This window comes from Mustela nivalis (assembly GCF_964662115.1).
Source record: "Mustela nivalis genome assembly, chromosome: 9".
Lineage (NCBI taxonomy): Eukaryota > Metazoa > Chordata > Mammalia > Carnivora > Mustelidae > Mustela > Mustela nivalis.
The window spans coordinates 59,609,658-59,631,442 of record NC_139028.1 but is presented as its reverse complement, the minus strand read 5'-3'; the positions used below and the strand labels follow the sequence as shown (position 1 = coordinate 59,631,442).

The 21,785-nt window shown below is 40.9% G+C and overlaps 1 protein-coding gene across 1 annotated transcript in view; it reads right to left on the bottom strand.

Moving 5' to 3' along the window:
- INTS4 (integrator complex subunit 4) overlaps positions 1-21,785 on the bottom strand; it is a 117,848-nt gene that overhangs the window by 4,372 nt on the left and 91,691 nt on the right. The window contains exons 16-22 of the mRNA XM_082749532.1: positions 17,933-18,026; positions 15,216-15,296; positions 12,840-12,970; positions 7,421-7,480; positions 5,732-5,891; positions 5,394-5,537; positions 457-577 (exon numbers count right to left, since the gene is read on the bottom strand). Of these exons, the coding sequence (XP_082605658.1) occupies positions 457-577; positions 5,394-5,537; positions 5,732-5,891; positions 7,421-7,480; positions 12,840-12,970; positions 15,216-15,296; positions 17,933-18,026 (791 nt within the window). The remainder of the gene's footprint in view (positions 1-456; positions 578-5,393; positions 5,538-5,731; positions 5,892-7,420; positions 7,481-12,839; positions 12,971-15,215; positions 15,297-17,932; positions 18,027-21,785) is intronic.

Below are 21,785 nucleotides of genomic sequence, written 5' to 3'. Positions count from 1 at the left end.
AATAAAAATGAAAGAAATATAAAACTGCTTAACTTCCAGACAAAGCAAGGCTCAGAACTAACTCCTAGGTGGAGAACTATCATCTTCATTTTGAAAGTGAGGAAACAGTTTCAGTAGGCAGAATGGCTTGTCCGAGGCTATGTAGCAAGTCAGTGGCAGAGACAGGACAAATAGTGTGCTGGTTTCCAGCTGAGGGCTCTTTCCACGAGATTCCTTTCTATTATAACTCCTGTACATCTTACAAAATCTTGGGCCTCGAGCAATCAAAGCAATGCAGCAAATGAATCTAAGTGCAGCCAGTTTGGGGTTTTAAACTCCTTAAGAAAACAAGTACAGTCCTCAGCAGGCCTGACAGAACCATGTATTTTTGAAAAATACAAAAAACCAAATGCCTACAGGTAAGTGTGATCCCTAGGAGCATATTTTCCTGTCCACCCTGGCCCACTGACCCTTTACCTGTCCAGGCAGTGTGGGAGAGGTACACCTGAGTGATAAGCCGATGGCGTCCTGGGCCAGGATTTCGGAAGTCGGCTGGCTTAGGATGAATCATCTGAGCCTGGCCATCTGGATATAAGACCTAAGAGGTGAGAGAAATGAGAAAAAGAGACAGAGGGGCTATGAGTTTTTAACAAAACTGTGCTGTCTGTTGTGAATCTCAAAAGAGGAGGAAGAGAAGACACCAGCCTTCACTAAAAACTGTTCCTGGAGCAGAGGACAACACTGCCGGCATCTCTGTATTCCCTGCCGCAGCACAAAGCAGTGTTTGCTAAATGTCCCTGAATTCATGGTGAAGAAGTGACAAGAGTCAAGTGCCTCTATTAAGTACAAATACCAGTCTTGATGGAAAAGGCACCCCCATCAGGATGACTTTCTCTTTCCTCAGCTCTAAATCACTTCATGGGCCATGATCCACCACCAACCAAAAAGTATTAAGAATAATTTTCTAGGGGCACGTGGGTGGCTCAGTGGGTTAAAGCCTCTGCCTTCTGCTCAGGTCATGATCCCAGGGTCCTGGGATTGAGCCCCGCATCGGGCTCTCTGCTCAGCAGGGAGCCTGCTTCCTTCTCTCTCTCTCTGCCTGCCTCTTTGCCTACTTGTGATCTGTCAAATAAATAAATCAAAATCTTAAAAAAAAATAATTTTGTAACTGCATTCTCTACTCTAGATTACAGGATGCTAAGAAGCACTTTCTATTGCTCTTTCTGTCAAAGAAGTGTCTGCTCGGTTAAAAAATAAAATTCAGCCAAGTAAATTTGAAGATCTAATTGGCTTTATTAAGAGTCTAGCAAGTAGAGAGATGCTCTGCGGAGCTGGACAAAATGGGAAGGACACATTCCTGGAATAGGTTGAAACTGTAATTAAGTCTTAGTTTCCTGTTGTGGGGGGCAAATGACTCCAGTTTGGACTTGTTTTCTTGGTTTTTTTTTGTTTTTGTTTTTAACAGCTGGGCAGTTCTCAAATCTCATACAGGGCCAGAGTACTTTCCTCACATCCCAGGGTAGCCTCACCACTACCTGCACGGACAGCCTGTTGCACAAATGAACCAAACCAACAGATGCAGCTTATCAGAGAACTGAGGGCCTCGACTATGGAAACCTACCAGTAAGGACAGAGAAGGAAACTGCACATGCCTTTCAACTTTGAAACTCTGGAGAGGCCCGGCTCAGCCCACCTGCCCCATAATGAGAGAAGACTTCAACTGCCTCCATGCTGACCTCAAACTTTCTAATTGTTTAAGCTCTTCTTTCCAGTTTATCTCTTAATTCAGGCAAAAGACCCAGAAGGCAAAACATTTCCTGATGGTAACAAAAACAAGCAATAACAACTGCCCTGAGCCAACAAGAGCCCTTGTGGTTGACTCCAAGTCAATCATGACTTAAGCTTCACTGCCCACCTGCAAGTACCCACCGACCTTTGTCCCACAATTTCCTCAAAGAAACCTGCAAGTGTTTTCAGACCTTCGGAGACTGTCTTTGAGACACTAGTCCGCTGTCTTTCCAGAGTTGGCCTCACTGAAAGGAATTTTGTCTTGTTTCACCGCTGCTCCTTTATGTGTCTTTGGATTTTGTCACCAGCGAGTGGCCAAACCTAGTCTGTTTGGGACCCTTAAGGGTCAGGTGCCCTTGCACCCCTGTACCCCAGCTACACTAATCACCTTTCACTTGCCCAGAATAGAAGCGGTAATGGTCTGGACAGCACCTTCCTCCCATCAGAGCTGTCCCACAAGGAGCAGTTAGTCCCCCACCACCCCATCTGCAGAGGCACCAGAAGAGTCTGATCAGGCACATGGTAGAGTGACTTTGGAGACTTTTCAGTACAGTCTAGAAGGTGACCCTTACATAATCTGCCTGCAACTTCACTTATGCTCAGTTGGTCACTGAACTTTTTCTCAGGGATAAACGTGAAACAATAGTTCTCAACTCTAGCTGTGCATTAGAATCAGATAAGAGTTACTGTTATTATTTTTCTAAGGATTTATTTGACAGAGAAAGACGGCAAGAGAAAGGGAACACAAGCAGGGGAAGTGGGAGAGTGAGGAGCAGGCTTCCTGCTGAGCAGGGAGCTGGATCCCAGGACCCTGGGATCATGATCGGAGCTGAAGGCAGATGCTTAATGACTGAGCCACCTCCAGTAGCTCTATTGGTACTGGTATTCATGGGCCCTACTCTCAGGATTCTGATTTAACTGGTATAAGCTGAGGCCTGTGCATCATTACTTTTTAATGCTTTCTTAAAGTGTGGTTAGGGTAGATAACCACTAATGTGGGGAAACAAAAACAAATAGAAAAAAAAAAACAAACCTGTAGTACAACCTTATGGCCAACTCAGAATTACTTCTGTGTAGGTCTTATGATTTATAATAAAGAATTCCTTTAAAAAAGAGAAAAAGGGGCACCTGGGATCCAGCACTGCATTGGGCTCTCTGCTTGGCAGGGAGCCTGCTTTCCCCTCTCTCTCTACCTGCCTCTCTGCCTGCTTGTGATCTCTCTCTCTCTCTGTCGAAATAAATAAATAAAATCTAAAAAAAAAAAAAAAAGAAAAGAAAAAAAAGGAATTCCTACTGGGAAGCCAGAGGTTTTTTCCCCTCTCTTGTCACCACAGCAAATCTTCAGAGCCTGACTCATTCATATCTCTTCCAGGAAGGCTTCCCTGCCTGTCCCTGGCTATCTGTCCTCAGATTGTACTTAGTGTCAATGCTTGCATCCCTTCTTTTATTGGTAGCCCTTCTGCATAAATACCTCCTCTAGCGCTTATCCTTTGTTCTTATCCTTTCAGACCTCCCCATACACTGATGTCTCCACAAAGCCCTTCTTTTCCTCAGCCTCCTACCACACTCTACAAATTAAATTCTCTCCATCATGTGCATGTGTATTTTAAGCATATTACAGAATTTTTTTATGGTAGCTAAAAACTGGAAATAAACCTGTAGGGAAGGAAAATTAATTTTTCCTCTACCCTTCTAAGTTCTTGACTAAGCTTATTCCTATAATAAAAGACAGATAAACAGGGAAAACAAAACAAAACACAAGTTTAATAACATGTATATGTTCTATATACATGGGAAATATCCAGGAAAACCGAACTCCCCCAAATGGCTCAAGTCATCACCTTAAATACCATTTTCCACTAAAGACAAAAGAAAGACATTGAGGTGGAAGGGAGCCAGTTTTGGCTCAATGAACAAGCACAATAAACAAGGGTAAGATTGTTGTAAACAACAAAAAAATTTTAAAGTAATCTCTGCATCCAGCGTGGAGCTCCAGCTCCATCAACTGAGCCAACCAGGTACCCCTGTTATGCAAATTTAAGTTGATGACTGCCCCACTGTTTAGAGTTTCTAGAGATTGTCATCTTTCTCTTCCAGGTACAGAGGGAGACAGCTCTACAAAGGATGATCTCCCTTATAAATATAAATTTATCTCACAAAAGGGCAATTTCTCCGTTTTCAGAGATTCTCCTGTGTCTTCAGCCTCTTGAAAATAATTGCCCCAATAATCCTTATGCCAAAGAGATATCTGGGGTGGCATATTGTGCTCCCCTTCATTCCTGCCTTTGAAACTTGCAAGTAGTTTCTCACACTGCAAGTTAAGTTAGTACAAAGTTCCATTATTTCACTGAACTAGTCAGTCTCTCTCTCTCTTTTTTTTTAAGATTTTATTTATTTATTTGACAGAGATCACAGGTAGGCAGAGAGGCAGGCAGAAACAGAAGAAGGGAAGCAGGCTTCCTGCTGAGCAGAGAGCCCGAGGCGGGGCTTGATCCCAGGACCCTGGGATCACGACCCAAACCTAAGGCAGAGGCTTTAACCCACTGAGCCACCCAGGTGCCCCACCAGTCAATCTCTTAATCTTGGGAATAAGTCAGCTCCATTTCAACATGTTTCTTATTTCAGAAGGCAGTGTTGCCGAAGGGTTCCCAAAATTAGGCCTTCAGTATGTGAGCAATCAGGTATTTAGTAAGAGGCCACAGTATTCTTCTCCTGTCTTCATCTGAGTGATGACTGAACTTCTGTTTTTTTTTTTTTTTTTATTAAAAGATTTTATTTATTTGTCAGAGAGAGCGAGCGAGAGCGAGCACAGGCAGACAGAGTGGAAGGCAGAGTCAGACGGAGAAGCAGGCTCCCTGCAGAGCAAGGAGCCCGATATGGGACTCGATCCCAGGACGCTGGGATCATGACCTGAGCCGAAGGCAGCTGCTTAACCAATTGAGCCACCCAGGCGTCCCCTGAACTTCTGTTTTATAATTGCATGTTCACTGGTCTTTCATTGATACTGCGCATCCTGAGGACAGGAATTCTGACACATTTGCAACCCTAGTGCTTATCATGTGCAACAGAGTGAGCATTGCTACGTGGACGGATAGATAAGTGAGCAGTACTCTTTGTGGGGCTTAACTGCAGACTCTCTAAATCAACTGGCATCTCTACTGCATTTGCATGTGTCTCTAATATAGCTAACTTAGGAAAAAATACTCCCTAGCGCTTGCTTTTTTCAACCTTTAAATTCTGCTCACCAAGCTGACCCACCCACAGCCCAGAAAGGACTCGTTTATTATAAATAAGTTTGCTTGTGGCCCTGAAAATACCAAGTCTGCACCTGTTACAAAACTAGAAAGGCCTCCGTCATCCGGTAAGCATTCACCAGGTACCAGGGGCTACATATACTTTATCTCCTTTCACTGCCAATTACTCCTATTTGTTAGTTTTAGAACCCAAGCTTCAGAGTTCAAAGTACCTTGCTCCAAACCACAATCAGCAGAAGAGATGGGATTCACACCCAGACTCTTTCTCAGACTCTCCAACCCCGACAACTTTCTGTCCCTCAGACAGAAATCACAGGGCTGCTAGAGTTACAGTCAGTGTGGAAGCCCCGTGGGGACCGAACCCTGACAGACCTGGACCTTCACAGTGTTCTGAGGGTCCTGCACGTGTTCCAGGGTTGCATCGACATCCAGGGCCACAACCAACCCAGATGTAAACCGCAAAGGATTGTCTGACTCGCCTGCTGGCTCGATGATGGTGGCCGAAGCTTTGTGGATCTGTAAGCGAGAAGAAAACACAATGATTCTAAAGCCAGGCCATCCCTGGGCAACAAAACATGATCCGTGCACTGTCTCCATGAGCAGGGGGACATGTGGGAGCCCATTAGGGGAAAGGCCCTCGCCCAGATGCTCAACTGGTCAAAGATCACCAAGGCGAACAGTTTTGACTATCTCAACAGATGTGGCCTGACCTGTTCTGGAAGGGGGAGGTGCAAGAAGGTACTCTGCCGCAGCATGGTCTGTAGAATTTTGACCACTTCTACTGGTTTGGATGTCATAAGTCGGGGCATAAGGTCAAGAAGTTTGTCCACAAAGCTGTCCTGTAGGTGGGGCAAATCAGCAATAAAACACCTGGAAGAACAAACAGAAGCAACTGACTAGGCATTCATTTATGCAGGCTGAACCCCAAACATATGCCAAACCCTGAGGGATGAAAAATGATGAACTGAAGGAGTTCACGGTTCCTGACTGAGAAAGCCAGGCACCTAGATAATTATGCCCTGGTGATGTGATCATAGGCCTGTTTACTGAATATTCGTCCTCATAGGCCTGTTTACTGAATATCTGTATGTGCCAGGTAGGCTCCGTGTTTTACGTGATCTTACTTAGTCCATCCAGCAATCCTGTGCACTGCTGGAATTATTTTCGTATTAATAGATTCATTACTTAATTTAAGAAATACGTCTTTAAGACTTAGCAAGTGCCAAGTACTATCACAGGCACCAGGGACATAACAGTGAGCAAAAGAGAAGAAAATGCCTATCTTAATGAGGCTTATATTTGTTGATACGAACACTGAGATTCAGAGAAAATGACGCACTGAGGCTTTAAAAAGTTAAGTAACTCATTCCCTGTACTGATTCCACAATACTTCTGCCTTACAGAAGGAGACAGTCAAAAAATCTTCCACTTAGGAGGTAATGCAGGGACTCTGGGGCTGAATGAAGAAAGACCGTCCAACCCTACACGACAGATGAGGAACTTTGGCACACGAGAGCTATCACCTTACCAAAAGTCTCCTCAACCCAACTGTACAAAAACAGACTCTCCACCTTAAAGAACCTAAAACCAGAAGTAAGGCATGAACTTAGTTGCAATTTGAAGCTAGGCTCTTAAAGGGCCAAGCAAAGGGAATCATTTGCTAGAGAGCAGCGCCTATTGGTGAAGTATGATATTGCAACTCAGCTCTACATGGAAGACTGTCAAGTACAGAGTCATGGAAACTTCAGGTTTGGTGAAGTTCATGGGGGGAAGGATGAGGGGTGGAAGAATGAAGTATCAGACTTAATAAATGTCAGACTATAAAATCCTATGTATGCCTTCCTCCTTGTATTATATTGGCAGCACACCACCTCTCTGATCACTAACTCAACTACTATTTCTTCGTGAAGACTTCCACTCATCTATTGCATCTGTTTTAACTAATTTACTCCATACAGAATTCTGAGAAAACATAGCTGTACTGCAGAATATAAGTTCTTGATTGATTTATGGAACAATTTTTTGTAGATTATAGAGAAATATGGAAATTTAAGAACAGTGGTGAAAAGAACAAACAAATTACGATTTTTCAACAAAAAAAGTTTGTTTTACCAGGTAGTACTTGTCTTTTTCATGGCCCAGCTGAATGCTGAATCCAAATGATTCCTAATGTTTTCAATATACCATTGTACGTTTAGCTGAATTTAGCTGAATTTTAGCTGAAAAAAAGAAATTTATATACCCACTAAAGAAAATACACAGGGCACAGGGCTACAGAAAACACGTTGGCTGCATGAGTTAAGTCAAGGGTTCTGGCTTGTGATTGCTCTTGTTGCCCTGTACGTGCTATTCTCTGTATAACCAAGGTTTAGTAAGCTAGAATGTGATGAAAATATTACCTCTGAAAAAAGTCCACTTCCTGTAAAAACTTTTCACACATCCCAAATAAGGGGTCAACTCTGTAGAAAAAGAGAAAAACATACAAACAATACATATATTTTGCTTCTGTAATCTTGCATCTGAGGAATTAGGACCAAATTCCCAGAAACCCGAGTCTACATGAAAGGAGTATGAGAGCAGTACACTATCAAAACTATCTCTAAGAGAAAGAGCAGACTTCTAATGGACCTAGGGGGAAAGTATCTCCCAGGATCACAAGACCCAATTCAGACACTGCAGTGACTGTTGGGCTCAATGAACGCTCAAATCAAGGGCTATTCCAGACCATGCCTGGTATCAGACTAAGGATTTAGGACAGAAGCTTGTGGGCAGTGCAGCATCACGCTCCTCCTCTGTGGGACTCCTCGCAACGCTCTACTCAGCAGTCCAGAGGGCCATCTGGGAGCTCTAAACTGGCCCAGGATGGAAAGCTCAGATGCGAGGAAAGGGTATCTATACCAGGTGAATTTGGAGACTATCCTGTTTAAAAGCCTCATGCTCCACTGACTCAATGAAGCCCAAAGCTATGGTGTCTGCATCATGTAACTACAGTTCATTGATAGTTCCTTCTGGTCTACATGCAGTTTTCTCAGTGATCATTTTTACTACGGCACTGTCACTGAGTAATATAGCTGATGCTACCAGGATTCTAGGGAACAGACCTAGAAGGTTAACCAAAGGTCAGATTCTCATGACGAAAAGGAAAAATGTTTTGTTACTACTTTGCCCACAGACACAGACTATGTTCTTTCTTTATCACTTGGTTCTTTTTATTTCTTATTATTTCTGAATGACACTTTCCATTTATTTTCATTAATATATTATTCATTAGAAGAGTAAAGTGCCAGTAAAGAAAAACAAATACTCTTTACTTATATAAAAACATGGAAAGAAATGGTGTTAATTTTCACTTAAAAAATTTTATTTATTTGAAAGAGAGAGAACATAAATAGGGAAGCAGGAAAGGAGGCGCAGGGAGAGAGAGAATCCTGAAGCAGACTCCCTACTGAGCATGGAGCCCAATGCAGGGCTCAATCCCATGACCCATGAGATCATAACCTGAGCCAAAACCAGGAGTTGGCTCCTTAACCAACTGAGCCACCCAGGGACCCCACTGGGGTTAACATTCTTTTTTTTTTTTTAGATTTTATTTATTTATTTGACAGCTGGAGATCACAAGCAGGCAGAGAAGAAGGCAGAGAGAGGAGGAAGCAGGCTCCCTGCTGAGCAGAGAGGCCGATGCAGGGCTCAATACCAAGACCCTGGGATCATGGCCTGAGCCAAAGGCAGAGGCCTTAACCCACTGAGCCACCCAGGCACCCCTGGGGTTAAGGTTCTTAATAAACTAGTTTAGTCTTTCTATTAAAATGTAAATTCCATGGAAATAGGGATTTTGTATTAATCATTTTGACACAGGATGTATTTCCTGACACGAGCAGCTATGACAATAAATATCTGTTGAATGAACAAGTAAATGAGAAATGACAAATGGAAACTTACTCTACAAGCAACATGCATTTGAATTCTTTTCCTAAAAGGCAGGTAGCACTAGAAACTTTCTTAAATCTGATAAACGACCAGAAATAGAACTGAAATTTAATAGTGAGGTTCACCCACTGAAGATCTCCAGGAGTGAGAGGGCTGGAAGGGAGACCTCCAGCTAAGCAGGGGTGAAAGGAAGGTAATTCAGTCAAGCTTATAAAGAGTCATCTTGGAGGGCTTAAATAAAATACAGATTTGGGAACCCTCTCTAAACCTAAAACAGAGCAGGAAGCTTCACCTACATGCTATGTGAAGTAGGCTTTAGCACTAAAAACATCTACTTTTTTCCTTGGTGTGAGGAAAGAAAGCAGGGGAAAAGTGAAGTCCACTGGGAAATCAAACACCTACAGTTGACTTGTGTTTATAAGTATGCAAAGACAATGGGAAATTATTAGATGTTAAAAAGATAACCAGGGCTATAAAGGAGACCAAGCAGACCTCAATGAGATAAAGTCAAGGCAAGAAAGCACAGAAAACTTACTAAAATTTTTAATAACTAATGTCAGTGATATTAAAGAGGAGATCTAAAAGGACACTACACTGATAAAGCAAGAGAAACTGTTAGGAAAGAGGTACACAGAAGAAAACACACTCAGAAATGAACAGTAATAATGAAATCAATTCAACAGTAAAAGAATTCTACAATGAGGGGCGCCTGGGTGGCTCAGTGGGTTAAAGCCTCTGTCTTCGGCTTGGGTCATGATCTCAGGGTCCTGGGATCAAGCCCCTGCATCGGGCTCTCTGCTCAGCTGGAAGCCCGTTTTCCCCCTCTTTCTCTGCCTGCCTCTCTGCCTACTTGTGATCTCTGTCAAATAAATACATAAAATCTTAAAAAGAAAAAAAAAGAATACTACAATTAAAAATGATGAAAATTGAAGTAGAGTTTAAAAGAGCATACTGAAGAATTTACACAGAATACAGAGTAGAAAAACTAAGAAACTGAAATTATGAGAGAAAAGAGAGACAGGCAATACAGATCCAGAAGACAGAACATCCAGTATGACAGACTGGAGCGGATGAAAGTAGTAGTGATTAAATAAATAATGGAGGGGAAAAATTCCTTGAGCTAAAAGCAGAGCTTACACTGAAAGTCAGTGAGAACACTGAAAAAAAACAAAAATCAAAAAACACAAAACACCACATACATATCTGCGTAGAATTTCTGAATTCTAAAAAGGAAAAAAAAATTTACAGCTCTGAATCAGAAAAATAAGCCTCCTATAAAGGAAAGAGAACCAGACAGACATCAGACATCCTAACTGTAATACGAAATACTAAACAGTAACATAGCAATACTGACTCTGAAAGAATTCCAGTTATGTATAAGAGCAAAAGAAAGGCAGTTTCAGACACGCAGGGTCTCTTATATATTTATTCAGAAAAACAATTACTAGAAAGCTAGAATGTGTTCCAGTCAAATAGTGAATTAGAACAAGGAATGTCAAAAAGCAACTATAGTACAAAAAAAGTAGTGAGCAATTTGGAACTAATTTTGAAAAAATACTTATAAAGGCTAATGAATACTTTAAAAACCAATTCTTCAAATAAGAAATACATTATAAAAATATAATAAGCTAAAACTGAGTTCCAAATGATTTAACAGTATGAGACAATCAAATAAAAACATATTAAAATTTTATCTGGATCTGAGGTGATCTCAATAGAGGTAATCATAAAGTCTATATTACTTTTTATGTTGATAAATATAAGTTGAATATGTTTATTAAAAATACAAGTAAAAATAATATTTACATATAAACTAATATAAGCTAACATGTATCAAGTGTTTACTCTGAATGAGTGAGACAGTATTTTAAGAGCTTTACATTTAATAATTTACAATAACCCTGTGAGGGTGAAGCAGATACTATTATTACCCCAGTTTAACTTAGGGGGAACAAACTGAGGCACAAAGTCTTTTTTTTTTTTTTTTTTAGATTTTATTTATTTATTTGACAGAGAGAGATCACAAGCAGGCAGAGAGGCAGGCAGAGAGTCTGATGGGGAACTCTATCCCAGGACCTTGAGATCATGACCTGAGCCGAAGGCAGAGGCTCAACCCACTAAGCCACCTAGGCGCCCCGAGGCACAGAAGTCTTAAGCAACTTGTCCATGGTCACTAAGTTTGCAAATGGTGGGGGTCAAGATATGAGTCTAAGAAACAAGAAACCGTAGCCCTCTTAAACTCTATGTTCTATTACCTCACTGGAAAAGTTCAGACGTAGGGTTAAAACTTTCAAACCCTTGGAAAAAACAAAGAAACAAAGAAAACAACCAATCTAGCAAAGTCAAGGAAAAAAAAGGGCAGAAATGAACACAAGCAGAAAGTATAAAATACTATAGCACAAGAATAAATTTATTAGTCTTTGTATAATGACATGGAAAAATGTAATATCACTGGATGAAATGGAAAGGAGGCAGAACACAAAGTATATTATGATTCCACTTATATTAATACACACATTTATAATCTATATATATTTATCTGCCTTGGGAAGAGTCTATTGACAGTTGTTTCAGAAGGGGTAGATTGTCAGGGAACCTTCACTTAATCTGCAATATTTAAATTTTTTACAATAATCACACATAAACTGAAGAATATATGTATGTGTGTGTGTGTGTGTGTGTGTGTGTGTGTGTGTATATATAAATATTTTTTTAAATAAAAAGAGTATAGATGCAAGGGGCTCCTGGGTGGCTTAGTCAGTTAAGTATCTGCCTTCCACTCAGGTTATGTGTCCTCTCTTTCTCTCTCTATCTCAAACAAATAAGTAAAATCTTAAAAAAAAAAAAGTATAGATGCCAACACAAGCACCTGTGTTTGCTCAGCTGTGACTGGCAAACAGTAGGGATTAAACATTTGTTAAATGAATGATGGCTATCTCTAAGTTACATCACTACCTGATTTTATCAGGTCACTATCAAAATCAGTGAAGAAGTAAAATAACATTCAGAATGTTCTTTCTGACGTGGTATCTTTCAGCACTTACTTAAACACTCCTATTTCCTTCTCTAGGCCACTTTTAGACCAATACCACCGCCAGACAGAGCATCAGATGCATCTTCCACCTGGGTACGAGCTACAGCATTGTGTCAAGTCTAGGAGGCACCTTTATTTTATGAAACACCAAGAAAGAAAAAAACCCGCTTTCAATCCAAGTGTGCCACACCATCAAAATATCTAATTTCAGAGAGTTTAAATTTAAAATGTGCATTTTAGAATCGATTAAATATGGCAATTCTAATGGAAAGTCTGATAGTGAGCTCTTACTATGTACCATGTACCATGTTAAGTGCTTCCACATGTATCATTCCATTTTTCTTCATGGAAACCCCATGAGACAGATGCTTTCATTATTCTCTTTTCACACACAGGGAAACAAGGCAAAGAGAGGCTAAGAAAATACCATCCCTAATCAAACAACTAGTAAGTGGAGAGGTCCGGGTTTGACCAAGGTAGTCTCATTGCACAGTACATTCTCTTCTTTTGTTTTTACTGCCTGGGAGAGCTTACTGATCCCTTCAGAAGAGGAAATATGGTTCCTGGCACTAAATTCTTAAAGAAATCAATCAAGGAACATAAAGAATGTCCTTGTTGCCTGTTGACCTATGTTGTACTGTAGGCAACGAAGAGCTACTGCATCTTTCCAGAGATCCAGTTTGACCCAAAGATAGAACCTAGAGTATCTGAAAAAATGAAGAGTTTGCATACTGTTTAGCAAATTTTTTGTAAGTATCTTTTCACCTCCCATTAACTCGGTGAGATCTCTGAGTGCATTTATTTGGAGGAGTCTTTGAAAGGACGGTGCCTCCCCTTTCAGCAGCCACACATCTTACCCTCGAGTAGTCCGAGCTGTTACTATAAGTTGCAAGGCTTTGGCCTGAAGCCTCATGTGATGTATAATCACCACCTGTTTATTCTCCACACCACTGTACATGAACTCCATTTTGTAGGTCTCTTCCATGATCTATAAGGAAAGGTAATGAAAGATCAATAAAAATATCATATTGGTTTTGATAGCAGCATAAAATTCTAGGTGAAATTCTTTAAACTGAGTTTAATGCCTGTTCTTTAACACTGAACTGAAATTATTTAAGTGCCTATGGTAAGAGAAATTAAGATAATTTGAGAGAAATTAACGTGTTGAGGAAATTAATATAGTATGTCTTATGAAAACAGAGTAAGTTGTTTTCTCAGTTAAAAAAAAAAAAGATTTTCATCCAGTAATAAAGTCATCTTAGTTGATGATGTCAAGATATGAAGAGTTCAATCACTGATAAAATCGTAAAGCACTGCTATTACCCTAACCCCAAACTAGTGTGTTGTAGGAACAAATGAATGAACACCATATATGGAAACCCAACCCTAGGAAAAGTCCTCAAGAATTTAGCACCAGGAACCATTAACCACATGTTAATCATCCAGACAGACTGTTCTACAGGCCCGGTCTGTTGTTGAGAATATGGAGAGGAGAACAAGTGTAGAAAACAGTATCTATGACCTCAGCTCAAGCCCAGTTCATTAAGCTCTTGTTCTATTCGATCCAAATCAGCTACTCCCATCCAAATACTGCTTCTCTCCCCATTCTGTATATCCCTTCCTTTGAGGGCTTTGGGGTCAGAGAAAGGACTCCAGGCTCTCCCACAACAGCCAGAAAGACAAGTTACCTAATTACACAGGGCCTCAATTTCCCTATCTGTAAATAGGGAAGAAGTAGCCCCACAGTCATAAAACTTCAAGGATAAAATGTAGCATGGACAGCACTTAGCACAGTATCAGGTACCCAGCAACAGTTATTCCTTTCCCCTCTTTCTTCCAAACTACTGTTCTCTGGTCCCACCCTTCCCACTCTGGGGCTCTAGTCATTAGGTTCTACTCCCCTACAGTAAGCCACACAGCAGGTTTGAAAGGAAGTCTAGTTCAGAGGACAGATCAAGTAGAGTAGTGGGAAGAAAACAGTGGGTACCAGAGGATCTGCATTCAATTCCCTAACTTTACTACTTATACCTCTATAAATTTAACCTTGCTGAGCCTCAATGACTTCATCTATAAAATGGACTTAATATTCATTCTTACCTAATGGGATTACTGTGAGTGTTAATTAAACAGACATGAAATAATTTAGTGAACTGTAATGTAACAATCATTAGCTTGCTATTGGGTCATAATCACTGGGTCATATACAGAAGGACTCACTACCTAAAAGACAGGACCCAGAAGAGTTCACCAAATCCCAATACCTAAGAATGAAGGGAAACTGCTCAAAGTCAGAAAGGAAGAAACTCAAGGCAAATATAATTAAATTCTACTTAATGAACTGAAGAGTACATAAGGACCTTTCAACATTCAAATGTTGGTATAGGCTAAAAATATAAATAACTTCAAAATGAGTTCAGCTACATTTTCAGATGAAAGGTTCATGATAATATCTACTGGACTTTAATATATCTGAAATACAAACTGATAATATTTTTATTTAATTTTTTAAAAATATTTTATTTATTTATTTGAGAGAGAGATCACAAGTAGGCAGAGAGGCAGAGAGGCAGGCAGAGAGAGAGGGGGAAGCAAGCTCCCCACCGAGCAGAGAGCCCAATGTGGGGCTCCATCCCAGGTCCCCAAGACCACGACCAGAGCCAGAGGCAAAGGCATAACCTACTGAGCACCCACACGCCCCAATATTTTATTTTTTTTTAAAGAGTGTATTTATTTATTTGACAGACATAGATCACAAGTAGGCAGAGAGGCAGGCAGAGGGGGGAGGGGAAGCAGGCTCCCTGCTGAGTAGAGAGCCTGACATGGGGCTTGATCACAGAACCCTGAGATCATGCCCTGAGCTGAAGGCAGAGGCTTATTAACCCACTGAGCCACTTAGGCACTCCAAACTGATAATATTTCAGAACACCAAAGCATCTTTAAAATCATCCAGTTAAATAGCTGTATTTTAGAGAAAAGGAAAAATCCAGGGAGGTTAAGCAGCCTCAATATCACAATATTAGAGGCCGACCTGGGACTAGAACCCAGGTCCCCTGACTCCAAAGCCAGTGCTGTGTCTCCTAATTATGCTGCTTCTCAAATCACTAACATCCATCACAGGCTGGAACTGAGAAGAGCACAGCAGAGGCATGGAGCCATGTGAAAGCCTCTGGCTCCATCTTAGATGAGAAAATGCTTGGACAGAGATCCATCTGAGAAGATCCCAAAATGCTTACCTGTTTTGCGGCCGCAGAGGCCAAATCACTCTGCTTCAAATACAAAGGGGCAGCCACATTCCACAGCTTTTCTTGCAGGGCCTAAACAGACAAATCAGGAGACAAAGAACACAGAGGTCACCAAGACTGGTGTATCATTTGAAGCTTCTGTGTTTGTTTTGCTTTGGAAATCTGGATCAGGACTTCTTTTTTTTTTTTTTTTTTTAAGATTTTATTTATTTATTTGACAGAGAGAGATCACAAGCAGGCAGAGAGGCAGGCAGAGAGAGAGGAGGAAGCAGGCTCCCCGCTGAGCAGAGAGCCCGATGCGGGGCTCGATCCCAGGACTCCGAGATCATGACCTGAGCCGAAGGCAGCGGCTTAACCCACTGAGCCACCCAGGCGCCACCTGGATCAGGACTTCTTCTCAATCTTATTCTTTTTAAGCTAGTAAGCCCTGCCTGTTATAAAGAAAGAGGAAAGCAAAGGCTGAACTTCTTCCCATTCAATCCAATTCCCAGCTCAAAGGCCCTATATCCAGATCAGACCAGTGCTTGCAAGCTGACGGCAGGAGTAATGCAGCTCTCACTAAAATGGGCGAGAAAGCCATGGCTCTCAGCCTTTCTTGTTCCCAGAGCCACTAGACTACCCTGGCTGCCCAGACCCGTCTTCCTTGACTGTGGTTCTTTTGTTTTGCTCACTATCCTTTGAAGAGCCCCTCACCTACTGACATGTCACACCAGAAATCAAGAAGCTTTTCTACATTCTTCCCTCTCCCTCAATCTCTCTATGTTCAAAAGCATCATGCGGAGCCACAATTTTACCTTCCACCCCTCTCCTCTCAGCTGTATGGCCCCAACTCTCATCTCTCTAAACTTCTGCTGTAGTCCCTAAAGACATAACCTAATGCCTTTATAGAAGATCTAGACTAACAATATCTAACAGAAATTAACACACACAGTATACATAATTTTATATATTCTAGTAGCCACATTTTTAAAAGTAAAAAGAAATAGATGAAATTAATTTTGACAATATAGTTTACTTAACCCAGTATATTTAAGATATATTTTCACTAAAAAATTAGTATTCTAAAAGTTAATAGCTCACATTGTTTTTCATCCCAGTAAGTCTCAGAAATCCGTGCGTCTTTTGCATTTATAGCACATCTCAATTTGAACTAACATTTCAAGTAGTCAATAGTCACATGTGCCTGGTGACTATCCAGTTAGGACAGCAGCATGTCTAAACTATAGATACAGAAATTTTTAAAGCATCCAAATCATACTACCCTTAACAGTTACTGTTTCACTTCCAATCATTTTTCATATATGTGCTTTTTATACAGTTGTAGTCTAAAAGCAGAATTGTGTATGCTTTTTTTTTTTTTTTTTTTGTACATAACATTACACTGGGGGCGCCTGGGTGGCTCAGTCGGTTAAGCCTCTGCCTTAGGCTTAGGTCATGATCCCAGCGTCCTGGGATCAAACCCCCATCAGGCTCCCTACTCAGCGGGAAGACTGCTTCGCTCTCTCCTTCTGCCTGCTGCTCTCCTCACTTGTGCCCTCCCCACTTTGTGAAATAAATACATAAAATTTTTTAAAAAAGGAAAGAAAGAAAGGAAGGGAGGAAGAGAGCAAGGGACCGAGGGAGGGAGGAAGGAAGGAAAGAAAGAAGACCAACGCTGACATGGCACTCTCAATGTATCAGACACTAGGCAAAGGGCTCTCACACACCTTGCTGGTTACCAGCCCTTACCTATGTAGAATTATTGTCAGCCCTGTTTCATAGAAGCTTGAAAAGGCCAAACAACTCTACAAAAGTGGCATGGAGGACCTTTTTGCGATAATGAGAATGTTCTATTTCTTGACTGTGGTGGTGGTTACACAGGTATATGCATTTGAAGGAATCTATCTAGCCAAACAAGAGCCGTACAAATCCCAACCCATTTCAGAGTACACATTCCCTTCCATGTATATACATATACCTGCAAAACCCTAAGCTCACACATCTTACAGTGAGAAATAACTTCTAACGATGCCATTTATTCTGACTTTGGTCAAATATCATAATCACTAACACTTGGAACCAAAGCCAGGATAAAGACTTATCAAGTGAGAAGGGGAGTCCAAAACCTAAGCCTAAATTGAGTGGAACTCTGCTGCTGAAGCTGAAAGCTACTGAACTAACTTAACACATTTTCATCTCAGCAAACTGGGACAGCTTCTTGGCTACCAATTGTGGGTGAGTGTTTCTGTGTGTTTGTGTGTGTTTCTGTGTTTGTGTGTATACAATCTGGCTAAAACGAAATGTCAGTAAGGTGGACAAAATTTTAAGTGCAGTGAAAACAACCTTTGCCTAGTTAGGACCTGGGCAAAGTGAAACTGGAATTTTAAGAAATAATAAAAAAGTTCTATATGCTAATCAAATTATTTAAAAAAATGAAAAATCCTTAGGATTCTAATGAAAATGATTATCCAATCTGCTCTAATCATACAATGATAAAAGAATTCTCCCAAATTAAAAAAATTTAAAGTCCCACACAAATGAACAATTTTTTAATTAGAGACTAATATAATTATACTGCAGAGTACATAATTTCTTCACTGCTCAGCGGCTATGCAGGACTACAGTTTTCTACTTATGGCTTCAAGAACTGCTGAATCCACTAAAGTGCTTTCTATGCACTTTATGCACATAGTAATCACAAAATACAAACATAAAGGATCCAAACCAACCTTGATAAGAAGAAGTTGACACCGAAGATAGGTAGCAGAGAAGTCAGCAACTCCTGCTAGTTCAGACTGAAGTTCTCCAAGTCTTTGAAGATCCCTACAGTAAAGAAAACCCCAAGTTCAAGAGTGGATAGGAATAATGACAGCCATATAAAGATCAAGTCCAAAGCATTTTACCATTTTAGCAGCACCTGCATGGCTCAATGGGTTAAGTGTTTGCCTTCAGCTCAGGTCAGATCCCAGTGTCCTTGAAAGGCCAAACAAGCAGTGTCCCTCCCCCTGCTTGTGTTCTCTCTCGGTCCCTCTCAATCTGAAATAAATAAATAAAATCTTTTTTTTTAAAAAAAGATTTTATTTATTTGATAGAGAGAGAGACAGAGAGAGCGGGAACACAAGCTGAGGGAGCGGGAGAGGGAGAAACAGACTTTCTGCTGTGCAGGGAGCCCAATGTGGGCCTCAATCCCAGGACCCAGGGATCATGACCCAAGCAGAAGGCAGAGGCTTTAACCCACTGAGCCACCCAAGCGCCCCTCAACAAATAAAATCTTAAAAAAAAACAACAACCAAAAAAATACATTTTACCATTCTATACTTAGTAAAACTGGTCATAAATTTTTAAAATGTTGACACCCAATGATGGAGTGATTATAATGAAACTGGTTCACTCATGCTTTGATAACAGTTTAAGCTGATAAAATTCTTTTGTAAAGTAAAACTGTACCATTATAAAAGCCATACATACTTTCAAATATAAATATTTTCATCAGTACCTTTACGCTGAGAAGTAATTCTAAGAGAAATATCCAACAGAAATGAAATGCTTTATGCCCCACAATATGTCACTATTATAGTGGAATATTCTACAGATGTTAAAATATAAAACGGTAATAAGGTATAAGACCTTAACTACATAAAAACTGTATGTAGGAGAAAAATACAGCAAAGTGGTTTTCTGAGAGAGGTATGAGGGTTCTTTTTATTGTCTTCTCCCAACTGTGCTTTATTTTTCAAGTGTTTTATATAACAGATGAGTATTTTTTGTATCACCAGGAAAAAAAAAATTAAGATACTGTAGTAGGCTTTGTTGGCTCCCTACCCAGTTAGCCATTCTTTATGTCTTCTTCACTTACTGAACTCTGATTTTGTTCAAGGCAAGGTATCCCCAAACCCATTCCCAGGTAGAGTCTGATTGAACTAAGCCAATTAGTATATGTCATCTCCCAGGTTATGTGACCTAAATTGGCCTTCTCAGTCCTAATTGAAGGACTTATACTCCACACTTGGAGCAGGCCTGATAGTAGTTTGTATGTCTATCTCTATCTCCATCATGCCCTAGACTGAAAAAGGGCACTTACGGTCCTGACTGCCACCGGCAGCCATACTATAACTCCAAAAGAAAAAGCTTTGGGATAAAGCAAATGCTGAGGACAAGAAAAATCCCAAGAGACAGAGAACTGGGTCTTTAATAATATAAGTAAACTACACGACCATATCATACTTAGAACTGCCTCGGATTTCTATTCATATGAGAAAACAAAAACCCATCACAAGCTTGTTTGAGATAAGGTTTCCCAGATACCCAAAGCCAAAAACATCCTCACTGGATACTGGAATAGCCAAAGTGATTGCAAAAATATAAAACCAAGCTTCTTGGATGCAAGAAAATAGAAAGTGCCACACACAGGTCAATAGTTGTGTGGGGGCTGGAATTACTGATTTAAAATTTTAATTTTTTGAATAGATAATACATACCTAGCTATACAATTAAACCAATAAGATAAGAGAATTCAAAAGATACTAAATATATGCAACTAACTTAGTTCACCTTCCTATAACAGGGCACTGCAAACCAGTACACCCTTCCCATTGGCAACCACCATTACCAGTTTCTTTCTCTTTTGGAGATAACACAATAGACCAACAAGAACAAAAAAAATCATTGTTTTCCTTTCTACTTTTTTGAGGAGAGGAGTGTATGTATGTGTGTGTGTGTATGCGTGCATGTGTGTGTATGACCTAATAATCCATCTCAGAAAGCATTCATGGAAAACCATCTTGTTTTTTAATGGCAACATCAAAATTTCATACAGAAATGATAGCTGTGGAAAACGTGATTTGGGTCACAAGGGAAGTGGAGCTGCAGGGTTGGCATAACACAGAACGTTTCACAGTAGCCTATACAAAACTATCCGTTTGACTAAGCCCCTCCCTCTAATACACAACTTTCTTTTTTTTTTTTTTAAAGATTCCATTCACTCACTTGACAGAGAGAGATCACAAGCAGGCAGAGAGGCAGGCAGAGAGAGAGGAAGGGAAGCAGGCTCCCTGCTGAGCAGAGAGCCCCATGCGGGACTTGATCCCAAGACCCCAAGATCACGACCTGAGCCGAAGGCAGTGGCTTAACCCACTGAGCCACCCAGGTGCCCCTAATATACAACTTTCTTAATAGCTAATGCTGTGTCCTAGGGACCTTGGTATCAGGAAGGAGACACACTGGGAAGACACACAAAATGAATTACTCCCACAGTGACTGAAGAAATTGGGGCCTGTGGCTTATATATCATGTCTTGTGAGTTTGGGTGGCTTGAGAGGTTCTTGGAGAGCCTACTCAGGTGTGGAATACAGCACAATAAAAGGCAAGACCATCCTAGCTAACTGTACCTGTGAAACGCTGCCCAGGTGGTCAGCTGGCCTCTCTCACATCTCTGATGTCTCCCTTGCAAAGGCATCCCTGAATCATTCCATTTCTGAATGTTTCCTCTCGAGGAAGATTCTGGCTTCTGTTTCGATGACAGACAACACTGAGCAGCAGACTACACAGCCGCCGGATGGTAAGCTATTCTACAGCCCCGGCACTGAAGCAATTGTTCTCAACTGCACAGAACAAGATGTGAGCCAAGCAACCATGGGAGAGCCAAACAGGGAGAGCAAAGAAAGAAACTTGCTACTCCTGGACAAAATACTGTTATCCTACTGTTTCCTCTCTGTACCTCTTTATGCCCACAATCCTCGGGGAGCCTAAGTTTAAACATCCCTCGGGAAACTATGAACTCTTTAATGAGAAGGTACAAAGATCACCTTCTGTGTGCACTATACAAGGTGTGCTAGGTGTTTCCCTACTTGAGCCCATTTAATCCTGACAATGTGAATTGGAATTAATTGTATGTCACTGAGAATGAAAGGGAAGATAAGAGTTTAAGCGGTTTGCCCAAGGTCACAGGATTAATAGTGGCAAAAATAGGCCTTGAACTCAGGTCTGTCTGAACTCCAAGTCTTTTCTTTTAAACTATATATTTCATTTATTTATCTGTTATTAAACTCTTTCATTTATTTATGAACTACATCAAATAGAGATGACACCAAAACCAATTTAAAACCAGATGCAAAGGTGCTTGGGTGGCTCAGTCGTTGAGCATCTGCCTTCTGCTCCAATCATGATCCCATGATCCTAGGATTGAGCCCTGCATTGGGCTCCCTGCTCAGGGGGAGGCCTGCTTCTCCCTCTCCCACACCCCCTGCCTGTATTCCCTTTCTCACACTCTCTCTCTGTCAAATAAATAAATAAATAAATAAATAAAATATTTAAAAAATAAAAAAACCAGATGCATATATTTTTTTAAAGATTTTATTTATTTGACAGACAGAGATCACAAGTAGGCAGAGAGGCAGGCAGAGAGAGGAAGGGAAGCAGGCTCCCTGCTGAGAAGAGAGCCCGATGCGGGGGCTCGAACCCAGGACCCTGAGATCATGACCTGAGCCAAAGGCAGAGGCTTTAACCCACTGAGCCACCCAGGTGCTAAAACCAGATGCATATTAAGCCACATTTCTGCAAATGGGATTTGGGAGGGCAAAAGTG